This window comes from Giraffa tippelskirchi, chromosome 8 (genome assembly GCF_054371585.1).
Source record: "Giraffa tippelskirchi isolate mGirTip1 chromosome 8, T2T-mGirTip1v1.2.pri, whole genome shotgun sequence".
Taxonomy (NCBI): Eukaryota; Metazoa; Chordata; class Mammalia; order Artiodactyla; family Giraffidae; genus Giraffa; species Giraffa tippelskirchi.
In genome coordinates, this window is record NC_137282.1 from 145,940,334 (window position 1) to 145,961,113 (window position 20,780).

The 20,780-nt window shown below is 40.4% G+C and overlaps 1 protein-coding gene across 42 annotated transcripts in view; it reads right to left on the bottom strand.

Moving 5' to 3' along the window:
• Nucleotides 1-20,780, bottom strand: part of CARMIL1 (capping protein regulator and myosin 1 linker 1) — a 305,081-nt gene that overhangs the window by 135,932 nt on the left and 148,369 nt on the right. For all 42 annotated transcript variants that reach the window (XM_081522077.1, XM_081522066.1, XM_081522068.1 and 39 more), the window contains 4 exons: nt 14,638-14,735; nt 14,231-14,301; nt 13,930-14,003; nt 348-423 (listed from right to left, as the gene is read on the bottom strand). In XM_081522077.1, the coding sequence (XP_081378203.1) occupies nt 348-423; nt 13,930-14,003; nt 14,231-14,301; nt 14,638-14,735 (319 nt within the window). The remainder of the gene's footprint in view (nt 1-347; nt 424-13,929; nt 14,004-14,230; nt 14,302-14,637; nt 14,736-20,780) is intronic.

Here is a 20,780-nt window from a genome sequence, read left to right on the forward strand (position 1 = left end):
GCAAGATAGGAACATAAAATCTGCTATTTGCAGCTGTGCAAATGTAACTTTAATAGTTTTTGCCAGTGGAATGAGGGTATACGGAAGGCTCCACTAAATGTGCCTTTCTGTTCATCATCTAAAATTGCCTGAAGCAGCTGAAAACATGAGGAAGTACTTTTCTGAAGCATCTCCCATTACACACTTTGTAAAATGTTCTGCAGATCATTTATAGGAAATATCTCCCTAAGAAATAACATGTATTCAGCTCACCAGTACGGCTGAAAAACAAGTGTCTGTTTTTTGTTTTCTAAAATTTTCAGGTTTTTGAAATTCAGCAAAGCTAAGCAACATCTTCAATTACTTACCAGTTTTAGATCCTTAGAGGACAGCTTAGTGAACCACTGATTGTATTCCAGAGCAGCAATGATAGGTATTAAGTCCCTAGAAGCGGAAATAACCAAATATATGAACATCTCTTACAATAGCCATATTGATGTCTGATTTTTAATCCACGACATCCAAGTTCACTTGTTAATCTCTATTATTTACAAACACAACATTCAGCTAAATCTATTTCGACCCCTAAACAACAATTACATACTTTAGGACAGATCTTCAGAATGATGTAAACAGAACTCCTTAAAGTTGAAGGTAAATTACCTCTATGGACTCTGATTCCTATTTCCAAAGGAAAAGAGGTTAGTAGCAGTGTTTGTTTAGAGACCCTCCTTGCTCTAAGAGATATCTTATGTCTAATTCTATACTAACAACTCTTATTTCTTTCTATTGCTCCTTCATAAACCCTTTAATCATCAAGTATATCATATGCTCTCTGGCTAGAGGAGTTTATATGGCAAGCATAGGCAGTACCAGTCTTATTATAAGTCACATCAGATGGGATCCCCAATGCTTATTAGCAAGCATCCTACAACCATTTGGTATCTTTCTTGCAGTTCTTAGTACTGATTACACACATGAGACAGCCCGAGTGTTTTTTTGTTGCTTGGTTTTTTGCTTTTTTGTCTTACGCTTCATACAGGTTCTTCAGCCGTGGAGTGAAGCTATTCGTATCAGAGATCAGCCACCGCACTATCATTCCAGCCTGACCTCTACACAACATGCCCCTCACTCACGCTCAAGTCAAAAAGCAGACAGTTTCACTACTCAAACATATCATGCAGTTTCACAATCAGATTTATCTTTTCCTGCTGTGTTCAGCTATGAAAATCCATGTATCCTTCAAGGCCTATATCATAATCTTCTCCTCTATAAGTTCCCCAGGTCACCACAATCAGCACATTATTTACACCTCTATTTAGCATTTATTTTATTCTGCCTTATAGGATAGTTTGATGTTTAAACATCTATTCCTTATTACCCCAGGTTGTAAGTTCTTTGAAAGCCACACCCTGTCTTCTTTAGCTTTTTGGCTACAGGGAAGCCATATCAATTTTAGCCTCAGGGCATGACAAGTAGCAAATGCACAAATTTTTACTGAAACAGAAATGAAAGGCAGAAGGTGGAAACAGAGCTGAAAAATCACTATTTTTTCAAGCTTCAAAGTGCCAGGCCCCATGCTAGGCATTTTACATACACCAACTCATTTAAATCTCACAACAACCTTAAAAGGTATTATTGTTTGCATTTTACAGATGAAGAAACAGATGCTAAGAGACCTACAGTGAAGCTGTATGTCCCTTTGGACACCATTACAGTCAAAACCCAGCTTCTGAAGCCCGTGTGTGCAGTTTCATCAGATTTGCTTTAAAAGGTGAAATGAGCATCCACAGGTGGTAAAAAAAAAAAAAGCCAAGGAATTATATGTCATCTTTTCCAGCAAAAAGCCTCTTTATTAAGCTTGCTAAGTTTTACATTAAAAAAAAAAACAAGTTTCAGATTAAAAAAACAAGAACTACCCTTGCCATAGTTGTTTTAGGGTCTCCACTCTATCATCTCTCTCCACCAACCAAGTGCTCAGAACAAGTCTCAGCATTTCTCCCTGATGTCTAATGACAGTTGTAGCTTCTCTCAGAGTGAATTCTGGGCCCTCAAAGCCCATGTTATCTGAGAGTCCTCTCCCTTACTTCATCATTCAGGAATGATGGCAAATCATTCTCACGCATCTCCTTTTGTGGATTTAATGTCAAGTAGAGACTACGCTTCAGAACCTCTTTATTGTGTATTCTGTCACCTGATGAGATTTGAAGTACAGCTGGCTTCTGTCACAATGAATTCATTTTCAGGACTCGAAGGGCACATCATTAACAGGATCAGGTTTCACATTAATGCAGAGGGTAGGACAGCATCATCCTACATATGACATGGAAAAACCTTGAAACTATTCTGTACACTCAAAGTCAAATCCAGTTCTTAATAATACCAGAAATGCTTGGAGTACAAGACTTGATTTTTAAAAAAATACACAGCATTCCAGGTGCATATTTGTGTGATCAGAGTCAATGAGCGTAATCGGTAAAAATGATATATAAAATAATAGACAAAAATGCTCACAAATATAGACACCTTTTCCCCCCAGAAAAAAATACAGCAAAATGTTATACAGACACCTTGCCTGGGTGGTAGCATTAAAGATAACATGAATTTTTTCAAACACAAGTTTTGTACTATATTTTCAAATTTGTCTATAATGATCCATATTCATAACCTAAAAGAATTATAAAACTATGTCCTGTGGATAGTATAAAACTTTGTTACAGCAAAAACTGTCCACAAAAATGATGGGACTCATGCGTGTTGGCGTGGTCTGCCCACGATGTTTCTCTAAATTATGTTAATGCCTAGGCTTTTTAATGTCAAAAATAAATTAGAAAAAGACAAATATGCATCGTAATTCATTCAATAAACATTTATTTAGTACTACTAAGTCCTGGGTAGGGATATTAGGCTCTGAGCATTAAGTGATGAGCATGGGCAACTCTTTGTCTTCCAGTGGTGGAAAGACCTCAGCTATCTGCAGCACCGCGGAAAAAAGCGAGCATGTTCCAAGTGCCCTAAGATCATCGGAGAACATGAGTACTTCAGCCCGGAGCAAATGGGGAAGGGTCTGCAAGGCTTGAGAGATAGGGAGGGGCCAACCAGTCAGGGAAAGGGAAATAGAGTATTGTAAGCAATTAGGAACAGGATGCGCAAAGGCAGGCTTCCCAGGTGGCTCAGCAATAAAGAATCCACCTGCCAATGCAGGAGACACAGATTCAATCCCTGGGTCAGGAAGAACCCTGGGAGAAGGAAGTGGCAACCCACTCCACCATTCTTGCCTGGAAAACCCCGTGGAAAGAGGATCCTGGGGGGCTACGGTCCTTGGGGTCGCAAGAATCGGACAGGACTGAGTGCCTAAACAATAACAACAACAACGTGCAAAGGCACAGGAACCCGAAAATGCCGAGCAACTCCATTCATTTGTTCAGTGAGTGCCACTCACTGTGCATGAATCACTGGACTGAGGCAACAATGAACACAGCAAGATGGTCCCTCCCCTGGTGATACTCACCAACTAGCACAGCTTAGCAAAAATAAAAGCAACTATAATAGAGTGAAATAACCCCTCTGCTATAGGGTGAATATGCAGCACTACGGTGCAAATAAGAGAGACAATTATGAAAAGACTTCAGTCAGGAAAAATCCTTATAGGAAGTGAGTGAGCCTTCTAGATGAGAAATACATTACCATCCCAGAAGAGATGGTCAAAAGAGCAAAGTATGACTTAATCGAAGAGTTTTTAGATCTGACACCAAAAGTATGATCCATAAAAGAAAAAAATAAATCAACTGGACTTTATCAAAATCAAAAACTTTTACTCTGTAATAGATGCTATTAAGAGAAAGGTAAGACGACCATATTCTGGGAGAAAGTATTTGCAAATCTCATTTCTGACAAAGGACTTGGTGCTCAAAATGTATAAAGAATTCTCAGAAGTCAATAACGAGAAACAACTCAAGTGTTTTAAATGAGCAGAAAGATCGAAACAGATACTTCATCAAGCAAGATACACTGAGGGTAAATAAGCACACGAAAGATGCTCAAAATTATCAGCCATGAGAGAAATGCAATTTAAAGCCAAAATAAGATCCCACTGGAAACCTACTGAATTGCTTTTTTTAAAAAGAAGTGACAATATTAAGTGCTAACCGGGGTGCAGAGCAAATGAAACCTCATCCACTGCTGTTGGGAAAGCAAATGGCACGCTCAAGGTGGACAACAGTTTGACAGTGTCTTATTATGAAGTTTTATGTGCACTTTTACCATTGTTGTTTAGTCACTAAGTCGTGTCCAACTCTTCTGCGACCCCACAGACTGTAACCCAACAGGCTCCTGTATCCATGGGATTTCTCAGGCAAGAATACTGGACTGGGTTGCCATTTCCTTGTCCAGGGGATCTTCCAGACCCAGGGAACGAACTCGCATCTCCTGCATGGGCACGTGGATTCTTTACCACAGAACCACCTGTCCATGGGGTCACAAAGAGTCGCACATGACTTAGTGACTGAACGACAAAAATAAGACACACCATGATTCAGCAATCTCAATCCTGGGTATTCACCCAAGAGAAATAAAAACTTTTACTTATATAAAAATATATATATTATTATTCATAACAGCTATATTCATAATTGTCAAAAACTGGAACCAACACAGATGGAGATGTCCAGCAGTGTCACCGTGTGACACCAGGTTAGACAAGGTAATCCTGTGACGGCCGCCAGCCCACTCTCCCTGTGTCTGTCTCCCTCACCCTCTGATTAGGTCCCACTTAAACAGAAAATACACAAGATGTGATGTAACTAATTTCATTTCTGAGAGTTCATTTTCCAGGATGGCTTTCTTAGAGCACAGTTATAAGTGAGCACAGAAGCAAATCTTGGATAAAGACTCAATTTGCATTCACATGTTGTACTGTTATCACCGCACTGCAGAGAACTCCCTGGATTTCCCTGACAGCATCTGTGTTGCTCAGGACCAATCCTTTCCTATGTTTTCACTAAGCAGTGCTTATTACTACATAGTGATAATATTATATAATGTACTGATTATATTACATAACGTAGAAAGTTTTCCACACACCTGGGCTGGTCTTCTTGACTGATTTTCTCATGGGGGAAAGCAGTTAACAGCTTTTTACCATCAGTTCATGCCTTTTATTGTGTATCCCACTACGTTTTGCTTTGACCTCCTAAGAGACTCTTCATTACCATGTGGCTTTCGATCTGAAGTTAGCCTTGAAGAGTTACAGCAGTTGAGGGAAGCCTCTGATGAGTACTGGCAACCTGGCAACAGTGTTTTCATGTATGATCTCATGTGACCCTTCTTAAAGTGGGAGCAAAAACATTTTAAGACTGCAAACACTGAAAAGGAAGATCCAGTGTGAATATCCTTTGGGGTCATGGGCCTGAACTGTTTCTTAATACTCTGCTGAACGGAGACAAGACAGCTCCTACACCCTAACTTTTTCCTGATGTAAATGTACTACATATAGAGTTGGTGTAGTGGTGTTGTCAACCCAGCTACTAGCTGGGGTTGATAATAAAAGTTGGGGTTCTTACTTCTCATCTCAGTTGACACCTCAAATTATCCAAACTTTCCCTTAAAACTCAAAAGAACCAAGTTTTTCACTTATATCTTTCTAGAAGAAAATAACAGCATACAACTAACAAGACAGAAGCAACACAGGAAAGACCATAAAACAGTCTCTGAACATCAAAGATTTTCCGTAATGTAGGGTTTTGTAGCTCTACACCTTTTCCTTTCAGTTAAGAAAACTAGTCACTTTATATAGTTGCATACTTAAAAACAGGGCAAGTCTTTTAGGAAATAAAAATAGCAAGCATTCATTTAAACATTTTTATGTATTAGCATGTACATACATTAATCCATGTAGCCTTCACAATAACCCCAGGAGGGAGGTACTGTCATTAATACCATTTCACAGATGGAGACCCACCCTCCTCTCCCAAGACACAAAGAGGTTAGAGAGCTGGTCACAAAGTTTAGTCTGGAAAGAGACAGGATTCAAGGCAGTGTGACCTATGACCTGGTTATCTTAACCATTGTGCTATCATCTCACTAATAAGTCAGCTACTTTCCACACTGTCGAGAGTCTTCAATCTACTCTACAGGGGAATCCAGGGTGGTATATCCAGGGGTTTCCAGATCAAAAATTCCAAACCCCTTTCATCACATTTGGACAACCACTTAGTTTCTAATTTGAAAGCCGATCCCAAAATATATTCTGAGATGATGTCTCAAAAAGACTGTGTTCTTGCTCCTCTGGACATCAAAAATAAACTCATATTTGAGGGCTACTAAAAGAAATTAAAATGCAAAAACAAAGAAGCTGGCAAGCAATTCAGAGTCTAAATCACTTGCCAAATTTCTTTGCAACTCTCGATTCTAGATAATCTGTTGAATTAGAATTTCTAATCTTTCTGATCTATATGACTTCATAAGAACTTAATTTTTCCAGTTACTATTTTGGGGCCAGATTTCCTTCCTTAGTCTATCTTCAGCCCTGCCTGCCCCTCCTCACTGAAACTGTAAAAACACTGTGACTTTTAAATAGCGTGAAAAGTCCAGGAGAACCTCAACGAACAAATTTGAAAGATGTCCAGCAAACCCCAAAATAGATGTGAGAAAAGCACAAAGATAGAGAGTAAAAATCCAGTGAACAACATCGTGATCATCTGTAGTGCATCCACGCACTGCAGAATGGAAGAGCTCCCCCCAGGAAATCTTACAAATGTTTAAAAGCAGGAGTCTGGCCACTCTCCTGCTTGCTGTGTGCACACAGTGAAATATGCTCTCTTCCAGAAAGGCTGGTAAAACTCAGAACTACAGCCATATTTTCCTGATATATTCATCTGATAGCCTTTCTGGGGATAATTTAGACTCTTCTCCTTTATATCTGGTTGGAAACTGGGAGTTGAAGAGCTTTAAAAAATTGTAAATGTCATGGAACACCAATCCTGCCTGATACTCTATTGTCCTATAGATTATTAAATGATAAGTTGGACCACTCACTGACTCTGTGAAGGACGTGCAATGTGAGACACTTTATAGATGAGGACAATGCCAGAGGCCTAAACGAGTAGTCTAAATTTTATGACCATTCCCAGCGACAGGGGAGCCTGGTGGGCTGCTGTCTATGGGGTCGCACAGAGTCGGACACGACTGAAGCGACTTAGCAGCAGCACTCCTAACTGGAAGGTATCAGGTTGACCAACAACTTTGTTTGGGTTTTTCTGTAAGAAAAACCGAAAAACTTTTTGGCCAACTCAATATTTTGAGCACACATCTCCCCCAAATCTGTGTGTTTATCTATAAATTATATACATGCACTACTGTACTAATATATTAGTGCATGTGTGTGTGCTCAGTCACTTCAGTCACGTCTGACTCTTTGCAACCCTATGAACTGTAGCCTGCCATGCTCCTCTATCCGTGGGATTCTCCAGGCAAGAATACGGGAGTGGGTTGCCATTTCCTCCTCCACGGGATCTTTCCATCCCAGAGATTGAACCCGCATCTCCTGTGTCTCCTGCTTTGCAAGCAGGTTCTTTATCCACTGAGCCAACTAGGGGGCTCAGTTAAAAAAAATACATGCACACGCACAAAACAGATAAGAACAAAATAAGCATAAAATATGCTTTCTCCACACTCCTCTATATATCATCAACTGTGTTCCCACACAGTCCATCTGACCCAGGCTGGAGTCCACTGTTTTTCAGGATTATTTATAGAAATTTAAGAATGGAAACAGAAGCTAAGGCTCTTCACACCTGATTCCACACTCCAAACAGCATTTCTTCCTTTTTTAAATGAGAACAGGAATAAAGACAAGGAGCTTAGATTAGGAAAGAATTAAACCAGTGTCTCAGGACAACCTTGCCAAACATTAATCCAAACTCTTCCGTGAAAGTCTCAGGCGCGTGAATGTCACCTTGATGAGTAAGAAATATGACAACACAAAAACATGAGTCTGAAAGGGATGAGCTGCTGGCTGGGCTCTCATGAGCCAAGTTTAAGCTCAATGATGCATGTCACTGAGTCTTTAGAGGATGGAGAAGATTAGCTCCTCTGCAAAATCTTCAGAGAACAAGAAAAATCGATGTAGTTAAAGCTATATATTCTCTTCTCCTCAGCAACACTACCTCTACCCTCATCATTCCCTGCCGCTCCAAATTACAGTGTAATTACATTTTTAACGTGTCAGCTCACAGACTGTTGACAGCATCCATGAGAAATGTGTAACAAAGCCTTCTTCAATCTATGCATCTTTTTGGCCCATTGATAACCTAAACTAGAACAAATTTTAAGAAAGTGCTTAAATAAAATTTTGGAAGCTATGAATAATAACTGAATGGACTTTTCCAAGCACTTTCTAATTCCTATTCTTCTCCAGAGACTAACCAGCTGGATCTGGCATGATCCACTGTCATCCTCACACTTGAATGCTTATTCAGCAACAATAGGGTCTCTGGTCCTACATTTTTTTTTTTTTAGATGAATCCAAATTTTAATGGTATTAGACTCAAATAGCTGATGAATTCATCTTAAAATAGGAATAGGTTTATCAACAAAGGAGTCAATATACTGGAAGTCTATTGGCTTAGTGTCCTTTTCTCCTAGGCAACGCTTGGATGGAAATTGCCAAAAGTGACTTCATGACTTTTTCCTGTAAAGGCTTTCATGACTAACCATCATGACAGACCCATGTCTGGGTCTTTGCGACCCCATGCACTATAAAGCCCATGGGATTCTCCAGGCCAGAATACTGGAGTGGGTAGCCATTCCCTTCTCCAGGGAATCTTCCCAACCCAGAGATTGAACCCAGTTATCACACATTGCAGGCGGATTCTTTACGAGCTGACCCAAAAGGGAAGCCCAAGAATACTGGAGTGGGTAGCCCACCCATTCTCCAGCAGATCTTCTTGACCCAGGAATCGAACCAGGGTCTCCTGCATTGCAGGCAGATTCTTTACCAACTGAGCTATCAGTGAATCCCCATGACTGACCAGCTTACATCAAATTGAGACATTCTTTCTTTAGATATCTTAATGCTCTAGATCAAATTCTACCCATGATACGGCCAGTAAAGTCTTGTTTCTTTTGTGATTTTTAATTTTTTTAATTGCATATAACACACAAGAATACTTTTAAAATGGGAAATTCCTTCAAGCTCTTTCAAAATTTTACTGTCCTTCCCAGAAATGTACATACATACATATACACACGTGCGTACTTAGGTGTATAAGAAGTTCTACATTGGTTTCTTCCCTAAAAATTAAGTTCACATTTAGTTCTGATAGTTCCTTAGTTAGAATCAATTAATTCATTAATCAACCATAGCATTCAAGTTGCTTATAAATCTACCTTGAAGCTCCTGGGAAGACCCTAAGGGGTCTGGTAAGGTAGGAGAATACACAGGAACAGAGAGGTTGGTCTACAGTGAAAAGAATGGATAGTATGCTGACTCGTAGGAAGCCTCAATATGATACATATGCTTCTTCTTGGTTCATGAGGCTCTATAAGTCATGTGATATAACATGTATCAAAACACTGGGCATATGTCTGAAGAAGAGAAGCTCCCAGGTGAGGACATCAATAAGGTCTCTGTGATGAGAATAATGACAAGGGCACCGCCCCGTCCCTAGACCCACACCTTCTTCCAAATCCATCTCCTATGAGTGGTGATGGGGTCACATAGGGATTATTGTTTCCTCCATCCTGTGTTCCAGATGATAAAGCTGCCAGTACCATGTTTGGTTTCCCTGTTACCAGATCTGCAGCATTAACATCAGTACCACACACAACAACCAGACCTCCCACTTTGGATCCAAGCTGGTCCTAGAAAAAGGAAGCTACAAACTCCTGGGTGCAAAAAGAATGACCTGGGTGGGTGAACTGAAAGAAACACACAGAACTGTACAGGAATCCAGACAGGATTCAGCCCTGGATTGGAGTAGGTAACACTGAGCAAAACTGGCTGAAGAATGCCATGGCAGTAATAATGATCCACTTGAGTATGGGAAAGAAGGTATTTGAGTAATCCGATGGACTTTTAAAAAATTAATCCCTTCAGCCTTTCAGGATTCTGATCTACTCCCCAAGAGCAGTTCAGTTTCCATTGAAAATCCTCCCTGAGCCACTGGTTTGATTTCAGAGCATCACGTCATACATTGTGAACAAGACAGAGAGAGCCCAGCCCTCATGAAACTTCCATCGTAGGAGCACTTCTGCAAGGGATCTTCCTAACCCAGGGATGGAACCCATATCTCTTGTGCCTCCTGCACTGCCAGGAAGATTCTTTACCACTGTACCACCTGGGCAGTTCTATAGATTCACCCCATTAATGCAGTATTTAGTGGTGAAATAAAAATTCTCCAGCTAAGGAATTAGGAAAAATCTACTCATAGGAAAAGTCTAAGTTTTGACAAAGATTCTTGATTTGGATAGTACTCTACATATTTCAAGTAACTGTATTTGGTAGCTTCTCCACATACAGTTTCTGGAGAAAGAAATGGCAACCCACTCCAGTATTCTTGCCTGGAAAATTCCATGGACAGAGGAGCCTGGCAGGCTACAGTTCTTGGGGTCACAGAGAGTCGGACGTGACCAAGCACACACTGCACAGCAGTTAGATGTAGTTTAATCACCAAATTAAGCACAGGGGGTTAACTGGAAAGTTTAGCACTGACGCTATGCATAATCTATTAACAGGGTAAAAATCATGAAGGGTATAATAAACGAAAGCTGCAGAAACACCTCGGGCTGCCCTACATGTTTTTATTCCTACAGACCGGATGTTCTCCAAATATGGTCCATGGACCCCAGGAACCTCATGACTCACTCGGAGGTTCACAAGTTGAAAGAAATTTTCATACTAATACTAAAACAAATGTGTCCACTCCAACATGTTGACATTGCATGGATGGTGCAAAAACAACGGTGGCAAAAAGCTGGTGCCTTAGCACAACCAAGGCAGTAGCATCAAGCTGTGCTAGTTGTCACTATATTCTTCACTGCCACACAAATGAAGGTTAATATCATTTAAGAATGTCCTTGATGAGGGATTTCCCTAGTGGTCCAGTGGCTAAGACTCCACACTCCCAATGCACGGGCCCAGGTTTGATCCCTGGTCAGAGAACCAGATACCACATGCCACAACTAAAGATCCCACGTGCCACAGCTAAGACCTGGTACAGTCAAATAAATATTTATAAAAATGTCCTTAATGAAAAAGTAAAACGTACTCTTTTTATTAAATCTCAGCCCCTGAGTACATGCCTTTTAAATATTCTTTGCAACAAAACAGAAGTTGACACAACCTGCTTCCTCTATATTCCAAAGTGATAACTGTCTCAATGTAAAGTATTTTCTTTACACTCAATGTTAGTGTTACTAGCAAAACTAGCTCTCTTTTCTCATGGAACACCATGGAAAAAACGACAAAGTATGGTTATTTGGACTTAGGAGTTAGCGGATATTTTCTCTAAAACATAAGAAGTTAGCCAGTCACTGCAAGGAAATCACCTGATAGCACTTTTTTTTCCAATAGTAAAATTATATCTATAAAGCAAAAATTTGAATTTTGGGAAACTTTCATCTGCCACTATGAGCTTGACAAGGTTTCCCATTCTTAAAGATTTTTTTTTATTAAGATCAGTGGTGATAGTTTTAAAATGCCTTTGTTTCTCCCCACTATTGTACAACAGTGAAATATCTGCATGTGATGCATAACTCAGTAAACCAATAGTTTCTAAAAGAGTGAAGTTCACTGATAATGGTTCCAGATTCCAACACTTGCTGAGTTGTGGTAAAGCATCAAAAGAGAACATCAAGTAATCATGTGAAACGGTGATTAAAAATACTCCGTCCTTACTGCACATCTGCATATGGTTGGATTTTCTTCCTAATTCTTCAGTCAAAACACATTTCCTAACAGACTGAATGCAGCAGCAGATATGAGAACCCAGCTGCCTTCTGTTAAATCAGAAATCAAAATCATCTGCCAAAAAGGTAAACGGATGCCACCTTTCTTGCTGATTTTTGTTATGGAATATAGTTATTTTTTTATAAAAATGGTGTCTATGTTAGCAGAAAAGTTACTTTTATAACCCATTTTTTTATAAAATAGGTTTAACATAAAATTATATGCTAACATGTTATTTTTAAAGGACCTAACCTTTTTATTTTAGTTTCAATTTTCAATATGAGAAGTAACAAAAGATAAAGCTCACATAAACAAAAGTGCAACTGAATATAAAGAGATCCTGGGACTGGAGATTGGATACTGTAGGCATACCTATTTTCATCTTATTCTATATGCTCTATTCTGTTTTTATTGAAAAAATACCGAGTAAAATATCTTCCCTTTTTGTTTCTCAGTTCACGTTTTCATAAGCTACACAGAAAACACCTTGCCTAAATGGGGAGTATGACATTCCCACAAACACAGGGAGAGGGAGAATGGATCTAAGCCGGAGAAAACTGCCTATTCCACAAAAAGACAGTCATATTCAAGCTTGAGAACTGGGGGCTTCAGGCATTTCAGCCTTATCTACAGATGCAACTGAGCCTGCTTCACTGTCCTCTGTAGGCTCAGGATGTGCAGAGACAAGTCATATCCACCCAGTATACTTCTTCTTTGCTCAATTCAGTTGGCTACAACTTCTTGGGGACCCTGCTACAATTCTGGATTTCCTGCCAGGTAAGTGGCAAAATAATCTGCATTGGTATTTTGGGGGTTAGATGCTAGCAGTAAGAAGAGGCAATTGTCCTCTTTACAATTCCAATTGTCCAAATGACATAAAACAGGGGTCCTCAACTCCTGGGCCATGGAGTGACCTGTTAGTAACTGGGCCATATAGCAGGAGGTAAACTGGTGTCTTCCACAAAACTGATCCCTGGTGCCAAAAGGGTTGGGGACCACTGGCATAAAAAATACAGATAGAGTCTCAGATTTCTCTATCCATTCCAAACAGAGAGAAAAGATTTCTTTAGCTGGGATTCTTGGCAATGGGGCTATCATATCTGCCCATAGCAACCCACTGCAGTATTCTTGCCTAGAGAATCCCATGGACAGAGGAGCCTGGTGGGCTACAGTCCATGGGGTCGTAAAGAGTTGGACACAACTGAGCGACTCACACACACACATACACACACACACACAAAATATGTAGCACCATCTCTAGGGTTGAGAAGATTGAGATAGGTTGGGATAAATCACCAGATAAGACCTGAGGAGGGGAGGGGGAGGTTTACAATTCTCAGATTCTCAGCTTTGTCAGGGAGCAAAATCACTTTGCAGAGTCTGCCCTGCAGAGAGAAAGGGGATCTTCTCTGGGGTTCTTCTCTGAGGTCTGATTGCACAAGCCACAGCTCTAAATATATTAAAGTTAACGTCCTAAAACCTAAAGTCTCTCAAATAACTTGTAACACATTTCACGGTTTTATTACCAGATATTAGTTGATATCTACCTTATGATTAAGGTAGATACTGGAAAATTGATTTCCACCAATATATACATATAAAGCCTAGCCATCCTGGTTACAGAAAGAAATTCTAAACTAAAAGTCATTTGTTAGGATTTCAGTATAAAGTTTCCTCATAGAAAAATGGTAATTAGGAAAAATAGTACTAGAATTTATATACAGGGTAGATTAAATAGACTTGTGGGCTGGCATGAGAACCCAAGAATTAAATTGTGTCCACAGTTTATAAGTTGAGGTACACTCATGCAGCCCCATTCCAAACTCTTTATAGTGATGAACACATCGGAAACAGGAAAAAGCAAAATTCAGATATTCTTAGGTTCTCCTGATTCCCCTGAGGAAAGGATTCTCTGGAGATAATGAACACAGGTAAGTACTGACAGACAAGGTCAGCTCTGAAAGCAAAATCAGGAGTGAAAAAAGAAAAAATAAGTAGCTTACCTGTGGTCAAGATGACTGAAGTCTTGTAAATTCAATTCCCTGGTGTCTTGTGTCAGATAAATTGTATCCACATCCTATTTGAAACAATTTAGTTACGTAAATAGTCCCCGCAAATGATCAGAGAGACAAGAGAGATACAAAGAGAATCAGACAATGACATAGGCAGATTTTTATGTAATCTGAAGAAGGAAGATTTTTAAGCAAGCAATGAATGGGGGGGAGGGGAAATAAGCCAAATATTGGAATATTCTCCAGGTGTGTGAGACAGTGTGTGTGCATGCATGCATACAGATACACTTACCCATTGTACTTCTTCCCTGTATGAGAATCCAAGCCAGTCACAAACACAGGCATACATTTGAGAAAATCCACCTGAATCAGACAACAGAAGTGTGACAGGTTTTCGACCAAATGATTTTTAAGGTAAAATTTAAAAGCTTAAATATGGCCGGAGTTAACAATGCTGATTATTCTTTCCGTTTGGGGAAAACAGCAGAGATTCTCCCCCGTGTTTTATAGTAAGTACATAGCAGGATGCAATACAGCTTAAATATAGGACGTTTGTCCACCAATCTAAGTCTGTGCGGTGCTAATTACACCTTAAAAGTAATTGTACCTTTACGGTAGCACACTAGGAATAGACTTGGCTTCCTGGCAAAAGGGCATCCATCCAACCATTTATTTTTTGGTTTTAAAAGGCACGCTCACCACAGGGGCCCTGCTCAGCTACAGTCTGGCTGTCCCACAGAGCTTGGAGGCTCGCCAGTCGCTCAGATGGCTCCATGAAGACTTTTTTCATGATTCTTCTGTAAGGGCAACAATGACAACAACAACACATTTCCAAAATCAAGTTTTCTGAACTGCACTTAGAAGTTTATTTTGTGATACACCTTTTTTTTTTTTAAACAAAGAGTGGGTATCATTTTCATTTTGGTAAATATAATTTCATCTTTTTTTGAGACTAGGGAGCTGGAGAACTATAGAAAGTAATAATAAGTTAAAGGTATCTAACAATGCAAATATTCTCCATGTTATTTAGTTCTTTCAAAACATTAATTTTATTAGAGTAGTTAAAAACTGGTGTGTTCTGCTTAATAAATTATCTAATAATAATAATTTATGAGATTATGTATAAAAATAAATTACTTATTTTCAAGGAACTAAAGTACAAGTCTCCTCTTTTGTCCTTCAGTAGTACAAACATCCATCAAGAACCGGGGCACTGCACACTGGAAGAGCTGTTTCGTCTGCTCTCTCTTCCTCTGAACTACAATCTCAGGGAGCTTGTGCTTACCAGAGACTGAACGCAGTTCCAGTCAGTTAGCAAATAATGTGCGACAGTGAGGAGGGGACAGAGAAGTCTGGGAGCTAAGTGGGAACCAGGTCACAGGGATACCTCAGAGGTCAGATGAAGGGGTGGGGGTTTTATTCTCCGGGCAACGAGAGGAGCCATGTAGAGACTACACAAGGAGGGTGAGATAAACAGACAGTACTGGAAACAAACATGTACAGGGGTCGGGAAGAAGCCTGGGACAAACTTTGGAAATAAGGAGAGTAAATAACTTGAGAAGTGAAAAAGAACCTCCTGAGACTGTTAAGAGCCCAGGGAGAGTGAAGGTCCTGAACTGCTGGTGGCAGCAAGTTGAACAGCTGTGGGATCTTCTCCTGCACCTCCCAGCCATCCAAATGCGGGTGGAGGCAAGGCAGTATGCTTGCTGCAGCGAGGCAGGCTTTCCAGGCAGGCGAGCCAGGAATACAGTGGGGACAGAAGGAGTGGAGAATATTGGCAGGGCTCTGCTGAAGTGATGGACACTGTGGGGCTTGGTGGACAGGAAAGCAAGGGAAGGTAGAAAGGAGGTGGAAAGAGGGCAAAAGCCAAGGGATCCACGGCCAGGAGGCCCCCCAAAAGTCCAAGTATGGGTACCAAGGGAGAGAAAGTGAAAGACTAGAAATGGTAGTTCAAGAGAGATGACAAAATGAGAAGCTGTGCCAGGAGATGACAGGTCAAGGATGTGTCTGTCCATCAAGGGTAAAGTGGGGAGGAGGGAAGAGCTCATAGGCTGTGAGGAAGGCTGTTGGCAGGTCAGAATCACCCAGGACCATGACAGGCCCTGGGTGCAAAGTGGTGAAATAAACATACGAAGTCAAACTAAACATTATTTGAATTTTTTTAAGCTAGTTGAACATTATTTTAATCTTTAATGAGTTAAAGGCATACTGGCTATGCATATAATTCTCACCCTTATGAATTCCAATCACCTTGTAGAGAAAAATGTTCCCAGTCACTTCCATTTTCTGAATGAATGAATATTCCAGATAAAATGTGCTGGAGTCTGACAAGTTGCCTAGTTGGCCCGTTCTACTCCTAGAGAAAACCTCAACTACCTACCCAAACATTTAAGTACAAGCATTCTGCTAGCATTGAAAGATACTCCTACTTCTTTATAATCTTTATGACTGAAGCATATGGAAATATAACCAACTGAAGTCAAATGCCAGTAATTCCTTACATTCTTGTGTAAATTATGACATCCCCTAAATGCAGCCTAATTTTTCTCTATTTCACCTTAACACACCTGTAATTAACCCCCACCATTCTGAAAGTTCTTAATTTGGGGGCAACTGTGGGTTTAAGAAGATGTTCATAATGAAAGTGATATGACAGAATCTGGCAATTTGGAATGGTTCACCCTGGTTCAGTATCATCATTCTGGTATTTTCTGGCTACAAGAAAGCAAAGCCAGCTATTATGCAAAGATGGAGTGGAGCAGTTGGAAGCAGAAGCATTTACACAGATGAATTAGGTAAACCATGCACACACTAAACTAGATTTAGGTCTGGCTTTATCTGAGATCACATTTCTCTTCTAAAATCTTGCTTTATTTTGGCTGAACTGTAGAGCATGTTGTTTCAATGACAGCAGGATGAAATTAAGCTAGTCAAAAACCGAAAAAAGGCAGGAAGCTGGAAGGATTAGAAATAGGAAGATAGCAGCCTAGGATTATAGTGGCAAATAAACTAATCTCGTTCAGAAACCAGAGTCTAATTTTATTCCCAAAACAGCACTAGACAGTCACACTTGGGGGCAGAAGAAATCACCTGGAGGGTGAGGGAAGCAGCCAGTGTAGACGTCCGTGTGAAAGGCTTCCTGCTTGAGGAGGCTACACCTGGCATTTTCCCTCACCTTTAAAACCACCCTTCCAAAGTATCTGTCTGAGCTCTTCCAAGTAGCTCTCCTTCTGTAACAGTTCTCATTTTTCTTTTTTTCAGAAAGGAAAAAAAAAAAAAAAATTAGGTATCAGGGAGTAAAAAGAGTCTCATGAAACAGGTGTATTTATTTACACAAGAGATAAACTCTTAAGAACTAAACATCCAGAAGGCAGCAACTGTTTCTTTCGTATCTAACACGAGACACAGAAAATGAGGGAAGGAAAAATCTACCCCACATGAGTTCTGCCTGCAGCAAAGTAACAGCAAAGAGCCATCTGTGTGTGCACCACAAGGCATTCGCTCACATATGCTCTCTCTCTCTCACACACACACACAGCATACATGTCAGACAGAAAGACAGACATGCAATTGCTGTCAGAATAAATGTCATAACACGTAAACCAAAATCCTAGCAAACAGGTATGTATTAATACACCCTGCCGGGTGGCACCGCGCAGCTGAACCAACTACATTTACGTCACGTGTGCTTAGTCACTCAGTCGTGTCCGACTCTTTGCGACCCCGTGGACTGTAGACCACCAGGCTCCTCTGTCCGGTGGAACTCTCCAGGCAAGAACACTGGAGTGGGTAGCCATTCCCTTCTCCAGGGGATCTTCCTGACCCAGGGATCAAACCCAGGTCTCCTGTATTGCAGGTGAATTCTTTACCATCTGAGCCACCAGGGATAATGTGCATTTAATTTACACAAGAGTCAGAAAATAGTTCATGCAGCAAGAACAGTGAACTCAGTGACAAGCATGCCTGTTCTCTATGCAAACCTCACACTTAACATTGTTTACATGGAAAAAAATCTGCAAATTATTTTAATCCAGTCAAATTAATTGGTTTATCAAAAATTTACTTCCAGCGCTCACCCTATACAACATGCAGCTGTCTGCAGAAGAGGACATGTTTTATTGATGCAAACCACACCCCAAAGGGGTACCTATTTCTTTAGAAAAGTATAGAAACTGCCCGAGTCTGTAAAGCACCTTTCCATTGTTGACCCGTTAACTCCCATTTTGCCACTTCTCTTCACAATAACCTCATCTTTTCAAACTTAGGGCTTCCCTGATAGCTCAGTTGGTAAAGAATCTGCCTGCAATGCAGGAAACCCTAGTCCGATTCCTGGGTTGGGAAGATCCGCTGGAGGAGGGAAAGGCTACCCACTCTGGTATTCTCAGGCTTCCCTTGTGTCTCAGCTGGTAAAGAATCCTCCTGCAATATGGGAGACCTGGGTTTGATCTCCGGGTTGGGAAGATCCCCTGGAGAAGGGAAAGGCTACCCACTCCAGTATTCTTGCCTGGAGAATTGCATGGACTGTATGGTCCATGGGGTCACAAAAAGTCGGACACAACTGAGTGACTTTCACTTTCCTTTTCCTTTTCAAACTTAACCAGCTTTTGACTTGAAGAGGGATTTGCAATATCATTTCTATCATGGTAGTAAAGACACACTGTCCTAACTTACTGACACTAATACCCAGCCAACTTTCAAACTGTCATGTATATGAAAGAATAATCCAATATGCTGAAAGCCTGAGAAGAAAATCATGTTAGGAGGTTACTGTTGTCTTATCTAAAAAAGGGTGTTATTGGCCACATTTAACAACAAAAAATCAAATTAAAGAAATGCAATCAACTTATACACAAACATAAAATAATTTAAAAATTCATAAACATCAAAGAATCTCCCTACAAATGTCACCCATTTCCTTCCCAACATGGAGGTTTTCATCCTGGTGCTTCTGGGTAAAGACAACAGCAGGCTATACAGCTAAGCTTTGTGGAGCATTTGTTAAACAGTCAACAGGAGTTAATTTAATCCTCACAAAATTTCATGAGTATCATTATTCCCATTTTACAGAGGAAGACACTGAGGCATGGAGAAGTACATTAATCTGCCTAGAGTCTCGCCCCGCAAAACATTCAGGCAATCTGACACCTTTCAGTTCCATTTTGGGACCCTCTTCCCCCAGGCTCATAAAGCAGTGCTACAAGGCTGACTCTCCCCAAAAAGTAGCTGTCATTTTATTCTAAAGTTGAAAAGCCCTCACTAGCTCCCTACTGCCAATCCCAGAGGCTTTTATTTGGGCCCTCTCCAGGCGGCTTGATCTTTGTCTCACAGTGGTATTTGCAGTCTCCCAATTATAACTGCAAGAGGCTGGTTGCTGTCCTCCTAAGGCAAGCAAAGTTGCAGCTGCACCTGCCCTCGCATCTGCCTCAGGTCTCCAACCTCTGCCATTTCCCCCATAGAACTCTCCCTGGGGCCCACCACCAACAGCAGCCAACCTCTCAAAACAAAGAGGAAAAAGTGTGAAAGTGTTAGTTGCTCATCGCATCTGACTCTTTGTGACCCCATGGACTGTAGCCCACCCGGATTCCTCTGTCCAAGGAATTCTCCAGGCAAGAATACTGGAGTGGGCAGTCATTCCCTTCTTCAGGATATCTTCTAGATCCAGGGATGAAACCTGAGTCTCCTGCATTACAGGCAGATTCTTTACTGTCTGAGCCCCCAGAGAAGCCCAAACAAATCAAAACAGACACAAATCAAACATTATTTTTTTGATATCCCAAATTAAATGAGCTTTTCCTTTCTCTGAAATCTGAGGATGGTTCACTTTCCTTATGTTTTTCACTCATCTATGTTCTCAAGTAAACATCTTCTAAATTTGTTCTAACTCACCCTAATGATTTAATTTAATGTAAAAAAAAAAAAAAAAAACTAACTTGGTTTTAGAGAACAGCCAGGGTTCCTGAAGGCCACAACACAAAACAATTTCCTGAAGGGAAATGCCATTACAAGCATCTCTGTGAAACGGCTTAAACAACACTTAGGCTACAGAATTTCCCCTAGTTTCCTCCCAATATCATTGCCTTAGAGATGAAGCCTCCAACGATAGTGACTATCACACAGCAAAGATGGAATGTTGACAAAACAATGCTAACAGTGATTTGATGTTTAAATTTAAATTTTCTTCTTTCTTTTATGTAAAGATTAAACTTTGCTTATTTAATGAAGTAGATGGAAATTTAAGGGAGGGAGAGAGGAAGAGGGAAACATATATATATGTAGCAGAGATTCTGATGCGAAATCTTAATTTTAATTAAACTTCATTTTTTTCCCTACCTGCATTCTCTTGACTATACTCAAGGGGATTGGTCATATTTTATAGATATTTTAATACTATTTTTATATGTTTGATTTTTAATTTTATTTATTTATTGTGGCTGTGCTGGGTCTTGGCTGATGTGCTGGCTTTTCTCTAGCTGCAGCAAATGGGGACTACTCTCAAGTTGTGGCACACAGACTTCCCGTTGAGGTGGACTCTGGTTGTAGAGCACGGACTCTAGGGCATGGGGAGTTACGGCATGTGGACTTAGTAGTTGCAGTTCCCAGGCTCTAGAGCACAGGCTCAATCGTTGTGGTGCGTGGGCTTATAGCTGCTCTGCAGCATATGGATCCTTCCAGATCGGGGATCAAACCCATATCTTCTGCACTAGCAAGCAGATTCTTTACCACTGAGTTACCAAGGAAGCCCTATATATTTGACTTTGATCATGGATGCTATTTTCAAAATTAGATTTAAGTAAAAGCAGAAATTCAGTTCCTGGCAGGTATCATTTCATTTATACGTAGTC